This window comes from Gavia stellata, chromosome 10 (genome assembly GCF_030936135.1).
Source record: "Gavia stellata isolate bGavSte3 chromosome 10, bGavSte3.hap2, whole genome shotgun sequence".
In the NCBI taxonomy this organism is placed as follows: Eukaryota; Metazoa; Chordata; class Aves; order Gaviiformes; family Gaviidae; genus Gavia; species Gavia stellata.
In genome coordinates, this window is record NC_082603.1 from 16982862 (window position 1) to 17003568 (window position 20707).

General features: G+C 37.0%; 1 protein-coding gene across 1 annotated transcript in view; it reads left to right on the forward strand.

Annotated features, from left to right (window-relative positions):
- The window catches only part of ARHGAP29 (Rho GTPase activating protein 29), a 50483-nt gene extending 30022 nt beyond the window's left edge, over nucleotides 1–20461 (forward strand). The window contains exons 3-23 of the mRNA XM_059821790.1: nucleotides 1394–1490; nucleotides 1841–1913; nucleotides 5800–5860; nucleotides 6339–6476; nucleotides 6753–6817; nucleotides 7316–7426; nucleotides 7557–7637; nucleotides 7936–8124; nucleotides 8364–8501; nucleotides 9813–10003; nucleotides 11813–11979; nucleotides 12526–12654; nucleotides 12820–12918; nucleotides 14440–14603; nucleotides 14849–15037; nucleotides 15182–15319; nucleotides 16922–17154; nucleotides 17861–18167; nucleotides 18334–18442; nucleotides 18804–18923; nucleotides 19444–20461. Coding sequence (XP_059677773.1) covers nucleotides 1394–1490; nucleotides 1841–1913; nucleotides 5800–5860; nucleotides 6339–6476; nucleotides 6753–6817; nucleotides 7316–7426; nucleotides 7557–7637; nucleotides 7936–8124; nucleotides 8364–8501; nucleotides 9813–10003; nucleotides 11813–11979; nucleotides 12526–12654; nucleotides 12820–12918; nucleotides 14440–14603; nucleotides 14849–15037; nucleotides 15182–15319; nucleotides 16922–17154; nucleotides 17861–18167; nucleotides 18334–18442; nucleotides 18804–18923; nucleotides 19444–20345 — 3701 coding nt within the window. The 3' untranslated portion in view covers nucleotides 20346–20461. The remainder of the gene's footprint in view (nucleotides 1–1393; nucleotides 1491–1840; nucleotides 1914–5799; nucleotides 5861–6338; nucleotides 6477–6752; nucleotides 6818–7315; nucleotides 7427–7556; nucleotides 7638–7935; nucleotides 8125–8363; nucleotides 8502–9812; nucleotides 10004–11812; nucleotides 11980–12525; nucleotides 12655–12819; nucleotides 12919–14439; nucleotides 14604–14848; nucleotides 15038–15181; nucleotides 15320–16921; nucleotides 17155–17860; nucleotides 18168–18333; nucleotides 18443–18803; nucleotides 18924–19443) is intronic.
- Nucleotides 20462–20707: the final 246 nt, after the last annotated feature.

Consider the following 20707-nt stretch of genomic DNA (forward strand, 5'->3'; position numbering starts at 1 on the left):
TCCTTTCACAAAGGAAGTCTAGTGGGGGAGCAGATTACTGTACTTTCTTTGTTTGTTACCCATTAGTGTTTAGGCACCTGGCAGGAAGTTTGAATACTTTTTAAGATTAAAGTCTGTTACTTTAATTTGCTAAGAAAAAGTGTGTAGAATGGGCAACACTTTAATGTGATTTAATTTTTCTTACTTTTGAAGTCATTGTGGTCCATTATTTCCATATTTGTACTTGAAATGTAAGGAGAATACATAAATGAATATTGTCACAGGTCTTGCAAAAAGTGATGAATGGGGGAGAATAGCTGTATGTGTGTCATTGCAGTATCTCTGAAACAGATGAGCGTAAGTGTAACTTAGGCATCTAGGTAATTAAGAATATTGCAATGCTTAAAAAAATTAAACTTTTAAAAAATAAATACTAATGTGAAATTGTCACTTCTCACAATGTAAAATTAGGAAAACTTCCATCCAGAGGTCTCAGCTTTGGCTCAAAGGAGTGTACGCGACTACAAAAAAAATTTCCCAGTCACCAATGATTAAGGAGTTAAGTTGGAAACAGACAAAAATGGTTGTGCTTTTTGTCTTCTCCTTTCTCCCTCCTTCCCTTTGTCCAGTAGTTGCTAATAGAAACTCTGGATGAATCATTCTTCTTGTGTCATTATTCCAGTTTGTCATGGAAGCATTTTAAAGGCTCAGTGTTGAGTGGCTAAATACTTGTCTTGATCACCAGTTGAAACCATCTAGTTTGTCCAGAAATGTTCCTTTTCCTATTTTGGAACAACAGTTATGCTGAGTTTCTTCCTCACTTTTAACAGGCAAAACTTGAGGGGCTTTTGCCAGGCTATGGAGCTAATAATTAAAGGGGGTTGCAGTGCAATGGACACTACCTTTTGATAGCTTTCTGTTTGTTTTCAAGCCAGAAACCCTGTCTTCTGGATACATACACAGGATCGCATACAGTTGGTGGGGGGGCACCCCCATAAACTACTGCTCCTGTTCTGAATTCTGAAATTTCTACCAAGGAACAGAAACAGTTTTTCAAATACTTGACTACATTTGTGAGCTGCTTTGTGGTGTTGACTCTTGCTGGTAAATGATTGTTTTTCTCTTCCCTTCACATTACCATCATGTTCCCACACAAAGCTGCTTCTTAAGTGGGAAGATATAGGAAGTGAAAGAGTAATCTGATTTAATTGTGGGAAGTGTCTGGATTGTGTTAATTTCTTTCCTTTAGTGTTTGCTTTCTTACTAATCTTCTTTAAAAATGCGCTTTTTCAATTGTTCAGAAAAGTGTAATGTTTCTATAGGAGACTTTATGTATAAAATTTGTCTTTAGGCCTAGTAAATTTGGTTGACCCCACTTCTTACCCTTTGGTTTTCTTCTTTTTTTTTTCCGAAGCGGTGAACTTCAAAGAAGTTAACGAAGAAAACAAGAGAGAACTCTTCTGTGAAATATTTTCTTCCATTGAAACATTGGCATTCACCTTTGGAAACGTGTAAGTTGGAATCCAGAAAGAGTTTTTAAAAGAGCTCAGTGGACCTGAATCAAATTAAGACTAAAAAACAACAACAAAAACTTTAGGGTTTTTTGGGACAAATACTAACTGGTAAACTGATGTAAATTAACCACATCCAGAACAATTTTACTGCTTTTTTTGGTGGTTTTTTCTCTTAACAAGGAAAACAATGATGGTATAGAAATTGCAGGGAATATAAGGCTACTTCTAAAAATTGTTGCAGAACTTAAAGGAATTAGAAACAATATCTGAATTTTTGTTCTCAGTGATCTGCAATTGCTCGGTGAGGTAAAGTAATGAAGTAACACAATTCTTTGTTTTTCTGGCAGTGTTTCAGACTTCCTTATGGGAGATGTAGACAATGGCTCGTCATTGGGACTTCCTGTATCTCGGAGAAGTCGGGTAGGCTAAACACATTCTCTTTGAGTGTGGAATGATATCTTTTAAAGCAGATTTTCATTTCCACTGAAACTCTGTGCTTCATGGGGCTGGGACACTTGGAGTCTTCTGAGTGTTAAAACAAGATTAAACCCATGAAAAAAATGCATTCAAGGTTTCAGATATTTGGATGTGTTGTCTGTTCTAAATGCCAGTGATGACTCAGCAGGGCTAGCTCTCAAATATGTAAATGATAACCTGCTGTATTTGAGTTTTTTCTAAATTTGTTAAGTGCAAAGAACAAAATACTTTAAGATAGTTGAATGATTTGCGTGCTGGAGCAGTTAGAGTAGACTTGTTAGACCTAGAAGCTAAATGTTTAATTACCTCTTTTTGGCTTTTAAAGACTAATGTTCATTACAAAATAACCTTTTCTTCTTCCAGAGCCCAGTTTGTGCTATGGCTGTTTCAACAACGATTCGCTAAGAGAACTGAAATAGTACTGTCAACTTATAGGTAGTCAAAGAAAAACATTAGCATTTTAAACTCCCCTTTAAACACTTTGAAGGTGAGATTAAAAATGCTTAGTACCAAATTCTGTTCTGAATTTTTGTGTATCTAGAAGCAGACTTTCAAGTGAATCAAGTCAAATTAGGTTACATGCAAGGAGAGTAGAGTTGATGGTTGGTGCGTATGACAAGCTAAGTTGTAGCAAAGTTAATTTTAAATTGTGGGTTTTTTCTAAACGCTTAGTTGAAACGTACTTAAGGCTTAGCATTCCTTCACGCAGGCTTGATCTTAGCCATGCTGTGCAGCTACAGCTGAGAAGTAGTCTTTTTGAATTTTCACTATGTTTTGATAACACACATGTGAAGAGAGATGGATGATCACAGAAGTTCTTCTGTAGCTGCTACAAAACTCATCTTCACAAACAACATGGAGGGGGAGGAGGCTACTTGGAAAATGGTTCCAGCAGACTTAGAATCAGAGGATTAGGTTGCTGATAAAAAGTATGAAATAAAATAGTGTAGAAGTCAGCATCTCATGTAACTTAAATGAGATGATTTGAACACGTACTATTTCAGCTAATCCATTCATTCACCAGCAGAAGGAAGCTGCTGAATTTGCCAACATCTTAATCTTGTAATGGCTTTGCAATGCAAAAAACGTGTTCCTGTGGAATGAGATGGTCTCATCTATTGTATTGTGAAGTGAATGCTTGGCTAAAAGATCACTCTTCTGAACATGGCGGTGGGAGAAGACCAAGGGGAAATTAGAATATCTTGAAATGAAGAAGGAATTCTGTTCTAGGTACTCCAGAAATCACCAGCTTATATTTAAAAGCCCTTTTTTGTAGTGTCATTTGCTTTTTCCTAATGTGGAAGGGAACAGGTTTAAATTTTGGAGCAGGTAGGATAATATGGTTCAGTTTCTTGGAAATCTGTCTTAAGTGCATTTTCATTCAGGCAAACAAATACACATTTAACAGATGAAGCATTTCACTTTGATTTGCAATTCAGACAGCAATTTGGAGGCCAACCAGGAGCTGAGTGTTAAGAGGAGTTAAATGCAAAAGCTGTATTAACTTTTCATTCCTGTAGATGTGTACATTCAGTGGTTGAACATAGCAGCTGGCTGTATTTTAAAGATTAGAGCATAACATTTTGGTAGAATTTAACATGTGAATGCTTTGAGGGTTAATTAAGGAGAGAGATTTTAATTGCCTGTTAAGTTAGGGACCTCCCTAACTAAGCTGTTGAGGACTGCTGGGGGGAAGCAGGGCTGATCTTGCTTCTCTTGACTGCAGGGGAGTCTACATTCTTTATTTCAGGCATTCCACTTGGAAGCTTATGCTAAATGATATGTATACCCCCTCTTAGCAAATTTAATTATTCTCGTTTTAGCCCTTGTAGTACAACCAGAAGTACAAGGTGGAAGCAAAGATACTTCTTAATTAAAAACAGAAGAGCTTTAGAATACATTGGAAGAGATGAGACAGGCATGTCCGACCTTTCATTACTCAGCAAGCTATTCGAATGCTGTCCGATGCTATGTAGATCTGAGAGCATAATAAAGGAGAAGGAGAAAATTTTCAGAATGTGTGCAGAGATTTGCCTCTGTCAGGGTGAGAGTTCTTAGGTAATGGGGGGAAAAAAGGTAGAAGCGACTGGTTAAAGTTGAGAAGTGAAATCTGTCTAGAAGTCAAGCACTTCTTTATTTATTTTTTGCTAGGCTTACTGGGATTGGATGCTTGAGGGGGCAAGCTGTGTGGGTCAAGTTCTGATAAGTTGTAGGCCATAAGTAAAAGTGGTTGTCCATGTGCTTGCTTTTAAAATATGGTATTACATGTTTGCAGTGGGGTGAATGTGGATGGATGAATGAGCATTGGTTAGCTGCACTAACTAGACTGTGTGTCTGAATTACTGGAAAGGAGTGAACAGTTCTCAGGACTGAAATTATTTAGGTCTTGAAGAATGGAAAATAATTTTTAGGACCAGGACTTATAAGTGCCTCCTGAGTTAATATAAAGTATGGGTGTTTTTCCTAGTCTTATTTGTTCTTCCCTAACAGCTGTATGCCACTTTAAAATCTACTTGAAGATAGTAATACTTTTATACCCAAATCGGAACTAAATCTAGGAATGTTCAGGCTTTCTGTGCAACTGAATATTGATCCATCTCTAAATTTAGGTTGTGGGGTTTTTTTACCGTTTGGCTGATAGACAGCTTTGGATGGATTTCCCACCTGTTCTGGAAAGGCCCTTCCATTTTACTGAAACTCTCTTTTATTAGACAGCAATTGTACTAGTATTTCACTTTTTTACGAATGGAGCTGTTCTTTAGACTGTAGTTTGATTCTCTTCAGTGTAATTGATGATTAATACCTTGGATGTTTTGGTACATGGAAAAGCTGCTTTTGTTGTGCAGTAAACAATGATAGAGGGATTTTTGTGTGATTTATGACCAGTTTCCATTAAAAAAAAAAAAAGAACTACTTGCATCTGTTAAAGCTAAAACAGAGCACAGTAACATTAAGTCTGAAAATAAAACAGCACCAAAGTCTTGTAAAGTTTAAGGCTAATTTGTAGCTATTTCTTAGCCTTTGTCTTCTGCCTGCTCTCTGCTTCTAAGTTTTGAAGAGTAGTTTATTCATCTAAAATTATGTAAGGTTGTGTTGGTTTTGTTTTGGTGGTTTTTATTTTTTTTTTTAAAGGGGGTGGTGGTTACGAGGTAAACTTCTTATTCATTTAAATTTGTTCAGTGGCCTGGTTTACAGCACAGTCCTACAAATAGTTGAACTTGCACTATTAAGGGGGTATCAAAATGCAGCATGAGGACAAAGGTAGGGATGAAATCTTGTGCTAAATTCCTTTTATTATTGGATTAAATTCTGTCAGGTTGTACTGATTGTGAGGGCTTCATTAGCAAGTGTTACTAGTCAGCTGTTGTGACTACAGTATACACCTGCCAAGTAATTTAGGAGAAATAGTAACTTTATTCCCCTGAGGAAGAAATACAGGATTCTAATGGCTTATAGAAGAGTGTCTGCTATATGTATATGACATTAGGTCTGCATGAAATGCTTTTTAAAAGCTATGTGGGGATCTAAGAGAAGCTGGAGGTCACTTAAATATCAACCTGATTTGTTAAACAATTAACTCTTTCATCACAGCCTTTCAAGATTGTTGTTTTAAAAGTACATAATGATTCCTTGCTATTTATTATGTCTCAATTGACAGCTATGGGAGCTTAGAAGGTATTGTGCCTTAGATGAAAGGGAGTTACAGTACAGTTTGTTGCTTTATCTGCAAAAAAAGAAAGGGGCAGATGATGCCATTTATTTTGTTAGCCTGTCAGTTCCAATGGGAGCTCTTCTTCGCTAACTTAATGTTTTGTTTCTTGTACACCAGTCTTTTGAGAATCTTTCTGTGGAGTCTGGGGGTTCACTGCATGAAAGGGATGATATTCAAGGTAGGTCATTATTTTGATATTAATAAACACCATTCTGTGTTTTCGTCTTCTAAAAATATTGTAAATAAGTTGCTTGGTCACTTTTTTACACCTCTGCTGCCATTAGAACTTCACTGTAAAAAAAATTTGCTATCGCAGAGGGTTTATGCTTTTGTGAATAACCAACCCTGGCTTGCTTTCCAGGGGAAAAGAGAACCAAGGCCTGAAGTACTTCCGTATGTCATCATATGATTTGGTGTTTTGTTAGGTCACTTTCTTAAAGAAAGTTATGCTGACCATATGACTACTCCAGATAAAATACTATGACCCTTTAAGTTGTTCTAAAACCTCTGTCAGTCCTGTTTAGAGTCAACTAGCATTAAAGATGAACTCAAGATCAGAGCTGCTTAAGCATTCACAGTTGGCTAATACTGGCTTTGCTCTCAGTGTGTGGTCATGTCTAAAATTCACTTCTTAGTGTTTGGTGCTTTATTTTCAGGACATCTTCGAGCAGAGGAGGTTGACAGCATGCTCCTAAGAAATGACAGTGGAATTGAATCGGCTCTGTCCTATGCTAAAGCATGGTCAAAATATACCAAGGATGTAGTAGCATGGGTAGAAAAAAAGCTTAGCTTGGGTGAGTGGCTCTTTCTGGCATTTAATCAGCTTTGTCATGATGAAATTAAATCTGTTGTCAGGCCTCTGTGCTGCAGACTGTCAATAATGTGATTTCTAAATTATTAGCTGTTCCGCTGAAGTAGACAGAATTATCGCGCGTTTCCTATAATTAAAAGCCTGTAACAAAGTGAAGGTGGTCCCCTCTATAGCCTATCTGTTAGAGGAAGAATGTAAAAACCATTTAGCATGTGGTACAACTGTTAGTGTAAACAGTAACTGTGAATTTTTTTAACAGAAGCAGAGTGTGCTAAGAACTTAGCAAAAATGGCTGAAACTGCTAAAGCTGTTGTTGGACACCAGGTGGGTACATCTTAGGGGCTTTATTTTAAAGTCTTAAATATGTATTGGATGCCTTGCTCAAAAGTGAAACTTTGGGGACGTTGAGGAATGGATTTTTAAGTTGATACAGAATTGATTTATACTGTAAATCGCTGGTTAAAAGATCTGTTGTATTTTATGTCTTCCCATCTCCTATGGAAATTTGGATATATACATTTATTTTTGTTGAAAATGCAGAATAGCCTTATAGTTTTCACAGTATGCTTTTTTCTGTCTAATATCTTGTATGCTTTGTGATTTGGACATGAAAACACTCTGAAAGAGAAGTCTACCTAGTAAAATGAAATGTAGCTGAGAAATTAGTCATTTTCTACATTCATACCTAACTCTGGCTTCCATGCACATACAAATACCTTACTAAATTTAATTGAAAATCTAGTTCAATTATACAGACATTTAGAATGTCAGCATACCTCTGCCTTACCTAGAACATTAATGTTTTGTTGTGTGTCACTTTAGGATTATATGCCATTCCAATCAATATTCATTAATGCTTTTCAAAATGATATTGAGAACAATCAACTTTGGCAACAAACAGCTGCTGCTCTCCAGTCTAACAAATTTGTGCAGGTAAGCTTAAAGAAAAAGACCAAGATATTGCTTAGGTATTTAAAAAGTTTTGTAACAGCATAGATTATTCAAAAGAACAAATGTGCAGCCTATAATCCTTTTATGTACTCTATTAATGTTTTCTATCTAGCCTCTTCTCGGAAGGAAAAATGAGTTGGATAGACAAAGGAAAGATATCAAGGAGCTTTGGCAGCGAGAACAGAAAAAAATGGTTGGTATTTCTTTCATATCTAACAGTGTTCAATCTAAAATTCTTCAAAAGGACAAAACTTTCAAACTAGGCTGTTATGCTCTTAAATTCTCATGTGGAATCTACAGGGCTTATTGGATGTAGTATGTAACTGCCAATTTCATGACATACTTGTATTTGTAAGAGGTTCTCTTTCTATGACTACTTTGAACTGCAGCGTACAGACCTGTGCATAACAGCCTCTTTAAACATCACATTAAATAACTGGAAAATTAAAATCATTAATTCTTTTAGCTTTTTCTTTTGTTGCATTCTGCAGCAAGAACTGGAAGCCGCTCTAAGAAAAGCCAAGTTGCTATATACACAGCGTCAAGATGAGTATGAAAAGGCAAAATCCTGCACTGCTCGTGCCGAGGAGGAACATCTTAGCTCAAGTGGAAGCTTTGTGAAAGATTTCAGCAAGCTACTAGAAAAAAAACGAAGGCTAGAAGAGGAAGCTCTTCAAAAAGTAAGAGTTTTTGTTCCTTGTTTTTAAAGTTAAGCCTACACTGGTTTTAATCATGCTTTCACAATGGGAGCATTTGAGCAAGTGTTCTGTTCATAATTCTTAATTTTAATCATGCTATGCTCTTTTGGGCTTTTATCCTAAATGGGAATCTCCAATTACAAGCATCTTGTGTGGCTTTTTTCCTTGCTTCTAGTATGAAGGCCTGTAGTCCCTCAACCCTTTATACTTGTTTCCTCTAGGCTGAAGAGGCCAATGAACACTACAAAGCAAGCATGGCAGAGGTTGAAGAAAAAAGAAATGATTTGGAAAGCTTTAAAAGTGATGTCTTAACACAGCTTCGGGAGCTTATTTACCAGTGTGATCTTACTCTTAAAGCTGTAAGTGTGCTTTTTAAAATATGTTTGGCACAGATATATAAATATTGTTAAGATTAAGAGAAAGCCCCATCTATAGTGTTAACTGCTTAAAATAGAAAGTTTTCAAAGGCTAGAAGTCAAGCCAATAGAAAAAAAAAAAGGAAAACTTTTAACATGTTTTCTGTTAGGACTTTAAAAAAAAAGGGGGGGGGGAGGGTGTTATACATGTCTTGAATGTTTTGGGGTTTTTTATGACCTGTTGCCTTGCAAGAACTCTGGCTCCACAATTCTTGTAAAATCTCTCCAAGAATGTTGATGGCAGTAGTGTTACTCTGTTGCTTAAGACTATAGCTCCCATTCCCATTATTTTCATTAGTGCATTAGCAAAGATGTCTGGCTTAAACACAGAATGGACATTAACATGCTGCAGCATGGAGCCTGCTAATCTTGATGACAGTCTCAATTACTACAGGATCCGTTGCGACAAATTTAATGTACTAATTTAATGTGGGTAAATAAGCAAAGGATTGTCAAAACAGTATATGTACATACACAGTTTTTAAAAAAGCTTTAAGAGCTCATTGGCCAATAGATGTGTACTTTTTTTAGATGAGACGAAGACAATTTAATGCTGGGGCAGGGAGGGAAAACAAAAAAAAACCAAACACACACACCACCCTCCTCAAGCAAACCAAAAACCAACCCATAAAACTAGTAGAAAGCTTAAACTTGTCAGTTCAAGTATATCTAAACTGCAAACTACTTTGCCAGCCCCAAAGCTGAAGAAGCAGCCATGCAGTGTCTCCTTCCCTGGTCTCTGCCTTGTGATAAAATATTTTCAAAGGTGTATGTAATCTAACAAAGAAAGTGTTCACTTAATCTGTTCTGTTGGGACAAGGAGTTTTGTCCATTTATTGTCTTAAGGTGATACGGAGCTCATCTGGGTTTGGAACTCCAATTACTTCATCATTGTAGTGGTGACTAAAATTCCCTCCAGAGCATGTAAAATGCCTTTTTGGTAGCAAAAAACCTTGCTGTTTATCTTGATCACACAAAGTGGGAAGCCATTGGAATTGCCTTTGCTACCTGGAGGATTCAATAACCCAGATACAAGAGGAATACTAGTACCTATACTACAGATTAATTTTTTGCAGTTGACTTTCAGGAATCTTGCACAAAGCCCATCCTTACAAATGTTACTGTTTTCTAGAATTTTTCTAGTCTTACTGTTTAGGTAATTTTCTGTTGGGATATTAATTTGTGTTGAGGAAAGTACAAGTAAAATATCTAGTAAATGATCTACAAATATTGAAATTTTTTTTCTCCCAACAGGCAACAGTTAACCTGTTCCAGCTGCAGCATGCTCAGGTTGTATCTCTTCCAGTTAACTGCCAGTCCCTCTGTGAGAGTGCCAAACTCTATGACCCTGGTCAGAAGTATTCAGAGTTTGTGAAAAGTTTGCCAAAGGAAGGTGTTCCAATTGAATCAGGTTCTTTTGAAACCCAGAGTTCCCAGGTTGATGGGTGAGTCTCAAACAACAGGTGGCATTTGCTTGGTTTAGAACTACATGTTAGGCACGTGTTCAACAGTAAAAACATTTTTGGAGGAATTACGTGAATCCTAGTGTTTAACCACGCTTTACCATTCCCTATTTCTTTGACTCACCTTTTAGTAGATTATATGCAATGTTGACATATAAACCTGACTTTAAATTCTGAAACAGAATGTGATTTTGTGTAATAAGACTTGCTAAAACATTGACAATTGTGTTGCAAGAATTGACTTGTTACTATTTTCATGCAGATACTGGTTAATATGAAAAATGTAGATTTTGAACTCTGTAGTGTGGTGTGGCAGTAGTATTTGGTAATCAGTTTAGAAACTCTGAGGAGGTAGTTTTCCTCTTCTGCAGGCCTTGCTGCTACAGTACCTTCTTTCATACTCCTTACGTTTGGCAACTTTTAGGCAGGAAGTGTTGCTCAATTTCTGTCTCATGCTATGTGACTAAAAAAAGTTTCGAGTCCACATGTCTCTGTGTTATAACTTAATTATTTTCTTCCAACCTGTGTGAAATGGCAGTTTTTGCTGTTAATCTGTTAAAGATAGAGTTAATGTGGAAGTAAAGACTACAAGACAAAAAGATAACTCCTTGTGTCAATATGCCAAATGCTTTTCCACCTCTAACTCGTTATAAAATAATCATCTTAGCACTAAAGCACCAGAATATCCATTCCAATTTTGTGTGTTTCACAGTTCTACAGGAAAGTGTCGTCATAGTCTTCCAAAAGGAAACTAAATACAAAAAACCTGAAGCTTGAGTCAGACTTCTACCAACAAAAGCCAGGAAATTCAAAGTTAAAGCTGAGATTCCTAGTTCTTGTCTGTAAATTTCCTGCCTTTTAAGACTGATTTAGGCTATACTCAAACTATGACTTAGGGGGATTTAACTATGCAGCTCCCTGAGAAACTGATAAGCATGAAATTTCAAACTCTTTGTGTGCTCTCCTAGCTCTTTACTGCTTACGATTTATAGGAGTGTGGTTTTTCTCCTCTTCTCTTACCACCTTTTGTTTTCTTTGACATGGTCTTGTGATACTTCATGTACTTGAAGTGATAATTTTTATTGTTTAGGTCTGCATTTATTTAAGGGACAGTAGCTTGGACAAATGCAAATTTTAATGTTTTTAAGTCTTTATTTCCTTCAGCTGGATAGGGTAGAACTGATTAAGGAACAGCTTCCTAGCTGCTAAACTTGACTAGCAGGCCATTTTGTCCACAGGGTGCTTCAGCATTTTACATTAATTACTGTTAACAGTTTTCTGTCCGTAAGAGCAGATTTTCACAATGGGCTGACTATAAGCTCTGTGGCAGCATCAATGTATTTTCTGTGCTTTTAAAAAAGCACAGCATTTTAACGCCTATATATTTATAGGTGAATGGTCCTGATGGCTGGGCAGAGAATCTTATGGAGGAAAGTATAGAAGTAGGATGCAATAGCCTCTGAATTATTCTGATATTTAGATGAACGGATTTGCTTTTTTTTCAAAGTCTGCAAAATAACGGTCATAATACCTTGTAGAGATGTGGAAAAGCTTATTTACGGGGTGGGAGGGAGGAAACGCTGGGAAATGGCACATATTTAATTAAATAAATTGCAACCCTTATTTTTGTTTTTTTTTTTTTAATTTGGGTTTTAATAGCTACATGTCAAATATGTATGTTCATGAACAGCAATTAAATGAAGCCTTTTTAGTGTCTAAGGATAAAAAAAACATTGCTTTTCACTTAATTCTGTCTTATTCACTCTTCAAATTACTTTCTTCTTTCTGAAGGGTTTTTAATAAGCAATCTCCCAACAATGTCCATACGTCACATGGTAACTTATCTCAGTGTTCAGGAGATTTTCCTGCTCAGACATTAGATGATGTGGGAAGCCCAATTTACCATCGTTCGCAAAAGATTGGAGAGAAGAGATCTTCGAGCAGCACAGATATACAAGGTAGTTCTTCTGTGTTTCATCTGGAGTTCAGTCTCGAAATAAAAATTCCAGAAAAAAAGCAGGTGCTTGATGTCTCACTGTCAGAAATGTGGCAGTGGAAGGGTTGAAAAAAAGTATTTTAAAGTTCAAAGCCTATAAAAAGTTATGTACTTGAGCATAAGGACAAATGGAAAACTGTCTGTATGTATACCTAGATTCTTTGACAAGAAAGGTGAGATGCAATTCAAACAGCAAGTACTATCAAGCTCAGTGTACTAAACTATTTAAAATAACTTTAGCAATTTAAAATCTATTGCTTTTGTAAATACTAAGTTGATTTCAGGCCTTTTGCAAAAGCACAAGTGTCAGGTTTCTGAAATTCATTTTCTTATATCCTGAAGCTTTTACAGGAATATATGCTGTGGTTTTTTTCACTATATTGCATGTTCATATAACTTTTGCAATATTTTCCTATTTTGAATATAATCATAGTTAGTCTTTAAATAAAAAGGAAAGAATGTAGTTTTGTCCTTGACATTTGGAATTTGCGGATTTTCTTTTGAAAAGCAGTGCGAGGGCCACCACCATTCAGATCCTGGTCAGTTGGCAACCAGAGTGGAGGAATGTGCAGTGATTCTGAAAGTGCAGGGGGAAGCAGCGAGTCACGATCCATGGATTCTCCATCTGCTAGCCCAGGTACATTTATGCTCACTGCTATGCTAATTTGTTTCTTTGGACTGTTTTACATTAATGAAGACATCGTTGTTAGTTTAGCAAGTGTTGGACAGAGCCTATAATGAAAATGAGCAGTTGGGTGGAACTGATAATTACAGCTTCCTGAAAATTTTTCTCATCTGCTAGGGGATTTTAAAAGACGACTTCCACGAACTCCTTCCACTGGTACTATGTCATCTGCAGATGATCTTGACGAAAGAGAGCCACCATCTCCTTCAGACTGTGGTAATGTTGTTTCCATACCTGAAGTCCTCAGAAGATGCTTTTTGTTGTAGAGTATGGCTTTTCTTTTTAATGTGCTTAAGAAAAGTATGTTATCAAGGCTGTGATTACCAGCAGCATTGTTTTTCAATACAGTATGCATCAACTTGAGGTTAAGAGCTTAAGAGTAATGTTCAGGTCATTTTAATGAAGCAGTGCAGAATTGTCTTCGTATGTTTAGATTAACTATATAGGCAGCCTTTGAACATTTCTAGTGTCTTCACCCTTCTCAGGTAAACATAAATGATCCACTAACCCTTCCCTCCAGACACTTGCATTTAAAATTAACTGTGTAGCACTGAGGTATGTAAGATCTCTAAACTTTGAAGTGAAATGCTTAGATACAGAGAGCTAGTAATTAGCAAACTGGAAAAAAGTGGATCCAAATGTTTAGGATAACAACTGAGATTTTACCCTTTTCAACTTAGATAAGCAAGCCTGGTAATGTCTGTCCCAGATTTGACCAGACCGTTTCTAAGTTTCAAATGAATTTTGACTGTATAAAGACAATGTTGCCACAGGTACTGAAACCTGAATAAGTGGGTTATCAGCAATAGTTCTATGGGATGTCTGCAGTACTTAGAAACTAGTTCTGAAATATTTGTGGCACTTGCTCAGTAAAGACTTTAGGAAATTCTTCAGTTAGTCCTTATTTCCTAAATGTATACTTAGCCGTCTAGGAATGAGCCTGTGGTTAACAATACTAATTTAGATCCAGATTTAAAGCATGGCAATGTGTTAATGAATGCAAACTTTCACTTGGAGTGGTATTGTGTGACCAATACTTGAGCTTTTAAGAAGCTTTCTGGGTAACTAACTGTGTGTGTTAATTTTAAGTTTTTATCTGTAAAACAAAGGATTTTGGTTCACAGAGTTGTTGATAGCATTTTAAGTAAATCGCTTGAAAAAGATTGGTCACAAAAAGCACCAGCTGCTATTCTGTTTTAGAATCCTCTAGAAAATATTTTGATGTTATCATAGGAGACTGAGAATCAGTGATTCTTTTTTATTTTATATGGGTTCGTCTGTGATTGTGTGTGTTAATTCTTCCCTGCTGCAAAGTATTCTTTTTTTAAGTATTTCAGGAACCCTACAGGCCAAACCATAATGTCATCTTTCATCCTTTAGTACAGGATTTTGAAATACATAGAGTGAAACTTTCATGAATAGTTGCCTGGACTGCAGGGCAGTTGGAATTAAATGCCCTATATTTTCATATGCAATTAATAAGGGAGAAAACTGAAATGCTTAAAAATGCAAAACTGATCGTTTGATTCCACTTCTATGTAAGATAATTTGACAGTTAATGTGTCCATTATGTAAACTGTAACATCATTTTGCTTTCTTGTGATTGAAATGTTTTCTATTACTTTGATAGTTGCTGTTACAGAATTGTGTGTTCTGCAGCACAGTTCTAAAAAATCAGAATAAATACCCTATCCCAATAGTAGATATTAGAATGACTGTAACAGAAATTCTCTCCAGGTTTAAATGATCTGACATCTGAAACTGCAAATTCTCCAGGACCTTTTAGAAATGCTAATATGTCCAAAGCAGCACAAACACACAAACTACGGAAGCTGAGAGCTCCATCTAAATGCAGAGAATGTGACAGCTTAGTGGTATTTCACGGAGCTGAATGTGAGGAGGTAAGTTGAAAAGTAGTTTAAATTGCTGCTTGGGATTTATGTGAAGTTGGGAGTTTTGGAAACTTGCATTATTTTTCTCTATAAAAAGTACAGACTTTGTGGCTCATAGAATCATCATGAACTGAAAGCAAAAGCACAACAGACTAAAAGCTTCCCTTTTGCTCACATATGGGGTGACAAACAGCAGAGATACTTCTTATGGTGTCAGATTGTATCAAACCATGTGCTTTTTTCCTCCCCTGTAGTGTTCACTTGCATGCCATAAAAAATGTTTAGAGACTTTAGCTATTCAATGTGGGCACAAAAAACTTCATGGAAGGCTTCACTTGTTTGGAGTGGAATTTGCCCAAGCTGCGAAAAATGTTCCCGATGGCATTCCTTTCATCATCAAAAAGTGTACATCAGAAATTGAAAGCAGAGCGCTGAATGTCAAGGTATGCTTAAGTATGAACAACCTTAAAAAAAAAAAAACACACCAAAACAACTTCTAAGATGTTAATGCTGTACTGTTGCTATTATCTGTGTTTTACACTTGCCTTACAAATTAAAATAGAGTTGTGCTGGTCTTTTAATTTCAGGGCATCTATCGTGTGAATGGAGCCAAATCAAGAGTTGAAAAGCTTTGTCAAGCTTTTGAAAATGGAAAGGATTTGGTCGAGCTCTCAGAACTCTATGCACATGATATTAGCAATGTTCTCAAGCTGTATCTCCGCCAGGTATGTACTTTAGAGGTCAGATGGAAAACCAAAGTAGTGTGGTATATTTCTTCACTACAAGAGGGGGAAAAATCCTTTTCAGCAGTCCTGCAGCAGCAGATTAAATGAGTGCCTTGTATATTTGCAACAGGCTTCTTTATTTTAACGTGGAGCCTGTGACACGGGCAGGGAAAGCTGTGAGATTACTGACTGCTGGTATTACAATCTATGTTCCACATAGGCATAATGTCTCTTAAATATTAGTACCATATGCAGAACAAGCTTTTGTTTATCCACTTGTAGTGAAGCTTAAATTTCTAAAACCTTTCTTGTTACTGAATTTGCCTGTCTTATGCGAAGTTTAAAACTTTCCCATATTCTTGCCTCCTCATGCGGACAGATGCTAATATATTGCTGTTAATATATGCCGACAAAAATTTCATGAAACACTTATAATGGTCATGATGATATGTTCATTATGGAGGGATTATCCACCTTTTTCTTTCAAAATGGAGCTTTAAAGCTTCATGATTGAGTTTTCCAAAACAGTTCCAGTATGTATCTGAAAAAATGAGGCTGGGATGTTGCCCAGTGAAATTACTGAGGCACTCTGGAAGCTTGTTAACCCTGAAAGGAATAATAGCTGCATGGTCCTGTCCTCTTCCTTACACTGTCTGTCAGAGACGAGCATTCCAATCCTATGATCATGACTAAGTTAAGTGCTTTTGAAAAGTTAAAGACGTACTCTGCCTATTTATTCAAGTAAAAAGGTAGCATGTTATATACATCATGCTGGGGTACCAGTTTGAGGCACTGTGCTGTATTTTTAATAGGGCTCATAATTTAAAAAAGTCAAATAACATGGTTTCTTCTGGTCTTATTACTTCCTTTGTAGCTGATCTGTTGGTGTGGTTTTTAGGTAAACGTGCTCATTTTAAATGCAGGAACAGTGCTAGAAACATGCAGTTAAAACATTTTTAGACAGAAACCTGAGTTAAACTCTATTTGAGACTAATTAAAACTAATTATTTTGAGTTTTATTTAGTCTTCCTACTTTTTGCTTTTATCTAAGCTGGGGCAATGCAAATAGCCAGGTCAAGTTTAAGGGTTTTGTCTTTTTTTGTAATTTTTTTTATTATTAACATTCATTTTCATACTGAGAGAATACTTAAATCACAATTAAAAACAATTTTACATGGCCTAAAACCTAATTTAAAAAAATTGAATGTGGACCAAACTTGATACCACATGTAATATATAATATCCAAGAGTGGAAAAATAAGTAACTGCTCTATCATGGTATTTGTGCATATGCAGTGTAAGACCCTCCCTCATAGCAATCACTTTCTTGAAATCTGTACCTGTATTGATAAATGCTCAGTCTTGAAGCTATTGCAGGAGAGGGCTAGGAAAAGATTTCTGGAGAAAGGTGTAGGGAGGAGTGTTTTCGTTGCCTGAGATTGGATTTGACAAATTGTGGTTTGAGCTACTGAACAAGGATTAAACAGTGTCGTCATCTAAGATAAGATGCTAGACCAGACAAAGTTGAAGAAAAAAAGGAAGGAAACAAAGAAGTTAAAATTCAGGCTTGAGTATGTTTCTGAAATGTTCTTATTTCTTCAGCTTCCGGAACCCTTGATTCTGTTTCGGCTTTACAATGAGTTCATTGGACTTGCAAAAGAAAGCCAGAATGTTAATGAGGAATTGGATGCTAAACAAGCTAGCCCCAAGTCAAAGAAAAGACAGTCAATCTGCATTGAACTGAATAGGATCATCATTAAAATTAAAGATCTTCTGAAACAACTGCCTGTACCAAACTATAACACTCTTCAGTACCTTATTGGACACCTTCACAGGTGAGAAAAGACTTTTAAATGCAAACTGATGTTGGAAATATAAACTTCTACATGCTGCATACTAGGAAACTCTTGTACCCTTTTGATGACTGTAGAGGAAGAAGTCATATATGCCTTAGAAGATGTGGTTCTCTTGCTGTGTTTTTCTCAGGTGAGAGAAGAATACGAAATGGAAAGAAAGGAGGGAAAGAGCTGAGCTCCATTATTCTTTATTCTCTGCTAGCATTGGGGTCAGCAAGTAGTAACTAGTGGTAGCTGTAGGGACCTAGGTGTGATTTAAATCAGGATATGACCCAGATAGGGCAGTGATTTGGTGGTTATGAACAGAAAACTGAAACTTTTGTCATGTCTGTTTAATAACCGTTCTCCAGTTAAATTTCACTTCCTTGTCCTCCAAATGCTGGATTGTATGATGATGTGTGATGAGGATGTACCAAGCTGATGACTACCAATAAAAATGGGTAATATTGGGCCACAGCTATAATATTACTTGGAGTGAGGGAGATGTTCTTTTCCCTAACCCCATAAATGCCAAAAAGCCACAAATATTAGTAACGATTCTGCCTGTTGACCAAACCACCTTCAGTTTTTTCTTGTCTTTTAGCCTTTTTAGACATAAGACAATATTTTAATATCTAAAATATTTCTGAAGTAGTAAAACTCTCTAACTCTTGGGGTTTGGCGTTTTTTTCCCCTCTTCATGCAGGGTTACAGAACAGTCTGATGAAAATAAAATGTCAGCCAGCAACCTTGGCATAATATTTGGCCCAACTCTGATCAGGCCACGTCAAACAGATGCTACAGTTTCTTTGTCGTCACTTGTGGATTACCCTTATCAGGCCCGGGTAGTAGAGCTGCTCATAACGTACTATGAAAAGATATTTGACGTTTCATTGAAACCACTTCTGAGCATGTCTCAGTCTGAAGAAACTGTCATTACTGGGGGAGTTGCTTTATCAGCAGAAGAGAGGGAGCCACAGCAGCAGAGGAAGTTGTTTGTTGCTGTAAAGGAAGTGAGTGACTTTTCTTGTGCTGTCACAACGTTACCTGTGCCATCTTCTATGTCAAATGCTGCAGTGTTCCAGAGCACATTTCTATTAAATCTTTGTGGGGTTTCTTGTTAAGGAGTGCCTTTCCTCTTGTTCTCATTTACCTTTTGCTCTGACTTTTTGTTAACAGGGTATTCTGATAGCTCCAAGTGTAAGCAGAGCTTCCGAAACAGCTGCATTGTTTTTGGAATCAAACAATAGCAAGAATACAAAAGAAGAAGTAGCTACATCTGTAACTGGTTAGTGCGCTTTCATTAAGTCTTGGGGTGGGTGAATAAGCAGTCATGGATGCATTAGATTATAGTGCATGCAGCTCTTCAATTTAGACAGAAGAAAGTGATAAAACCTGCTTATCACTGCTTGATATACTGTTTATCTTTGTAAGAGGAACAGAGAATTAAATCTTTCTAAAGGCTTTCAAGAAACCTGTGTTTATGGAATCGGAGCTTAAAGTATTTGGTAAGAGAATACAACAGTGTTTTGGTTTCTCCCTTTTTAAAAAAAGATAATTATGCTGTGACTGTGGATTTCTGAAATCCACTATGATGCCACAAACCAAGATCCAGCAATTAACATGTTTTGACCATTGTTTTCCCCCAGAATGTGTATCATTGCCACTCACAGGAACTAAATTAGAAGGCTCTGGGAAGAGTAATTCTCTGACAGAATCATCAGCTATCAGCATTTTGGATACTAATATTTCTGCCCCAAAAGAGCCAGGTTTGCTAACTTAACTATAAATCTTTTTGTTTTTTTCTGTTGATCTACCTGTGCTATTACAGTGGTTTGTTTTAATGTAGGTATGATTTCATCTACTTCATTTACGAGTAACTATACATGATCCCTTTTAATTCTACTGATTTTCAGCTGGTGTTACTAGTTTGATCATGCCCTGTACATTAACAGTGCAACGTTCTGAAACATAGTAAAACTGAAAATATTTAGGGATGGGGAAGTACCAGCCAAAAAAATAAGTGCAGTGTCTCTTTGCCTGTTTTCTCCTTAGTATCTTCCTTGGTTACATGTGTAGAGTATGTGTTTTGCTGCTGTTGAAATGCAGCAAAAGTTAGAGTAGGATGCTCCTAGTATGTCTACAAGGTATACCTAAAAACTGTTATCCCATTAAAATACCAACTGTCAAGGGATCATTAATAAAGTTCATATTCTGTGCCAAAAGTCTTGCTGACTTATCTTTATATTTGGTGCAAAGATCCAGTCACATCTATTTGTGTGTTTCTAGGTGATGCTGTGAGTCCAGCTTCAGAGAGAGACAATGATTCATTTGTTTCTCTAGGTGAAGACAGCTGTAAAATTAACTTATTTCCTGCAAAACCTAACCGTCAGATTACCAAAGTTCCATTGCGGGTTCCAAGAACAAAACCAGCTACTCGCCCTGTGAGCCTACCTGTAGACCGAATACTTCCTCCATGTGTTTTGAATGAAAGAAATTCACGAAATGCAGGAGCAGTAAGTCCAGAGAAGCTTGGCAGGAGCCCTACTATTGAAGAAGTTTCAGAGGTGAAGGCACTCCCTGCTGTTAATACCTGCTGCAGACTTCCTTGTTACGACACCCAGATGCTGCGAAAAACTTGGGACAAGCAATATAAACAGTATGATATCACAGCAAGGACAGCAATGATTGTAACTAATGTGCCCCAGGAGAACCGAGCACTTGAGAGTGGAGCTGCAGGTGCCTTATCTTCATCATGCAGCATTGGTAACAATTCAGCTAATGCCATTCTTCCTAGTAAGCCATATTCTGTTTCTGTCAGGTCAGGAAGGACAGCAACAGAAGGGAATGGTCCTGATACCAATCCTCTTGCTGCCTTCAGGGCACCAAGAACATTGCAGCCACCCCCAGGGACATTTTATAAACCACCCTCCAACAAATCAAAACAAAATGAAGAGGGTTCTTTTGCTAAAGCTTGTGCACCAACCAGTGCTAGCGCAGTGCTTCACCAGGATAATACTGTGAAACTGGCTAGGAGCTCTGCACTTCCATCAGGTGATCCTGAACAAAACACAAATGAACAAAAAAATAGCTCAGAGGATATTCACCCCGCAGATCTGAAGCCTACTTACCAGAGACTGAGACCAAAAAGGATCCAAGAACTGGAACACAGGGAAGCTCATTTTGTATAGGGTGCAAATTCCTCTTGGACTGTATGCAATTTGTTGATGTTGTCAGTGGAGGCTTCCCTTTGCCCCTGTATCCTTTGCCTTCCTTTGAGAATCCCACTTTTGTGCCATATTGGAGTTATTTTTATATATGCAGCATTTTAAAAATGGGGGGGAGGGCTGGGGAATTGTGAAGGAAATAAGTCAAACTTTTTGTAATTCAGTAGCTTTTCATAAAGACTTGATGCATTTCCAGTCTAGATACAGCTAATGGGTTCCTTGAATAAGACACTGAGCTTCATTTCATTGTATGGAATGGAGAGCTTATTCATAGAGAAACAACTATTGCATGTAGCAGTAAAAGGAGCCATTTTTCATAAAGACAT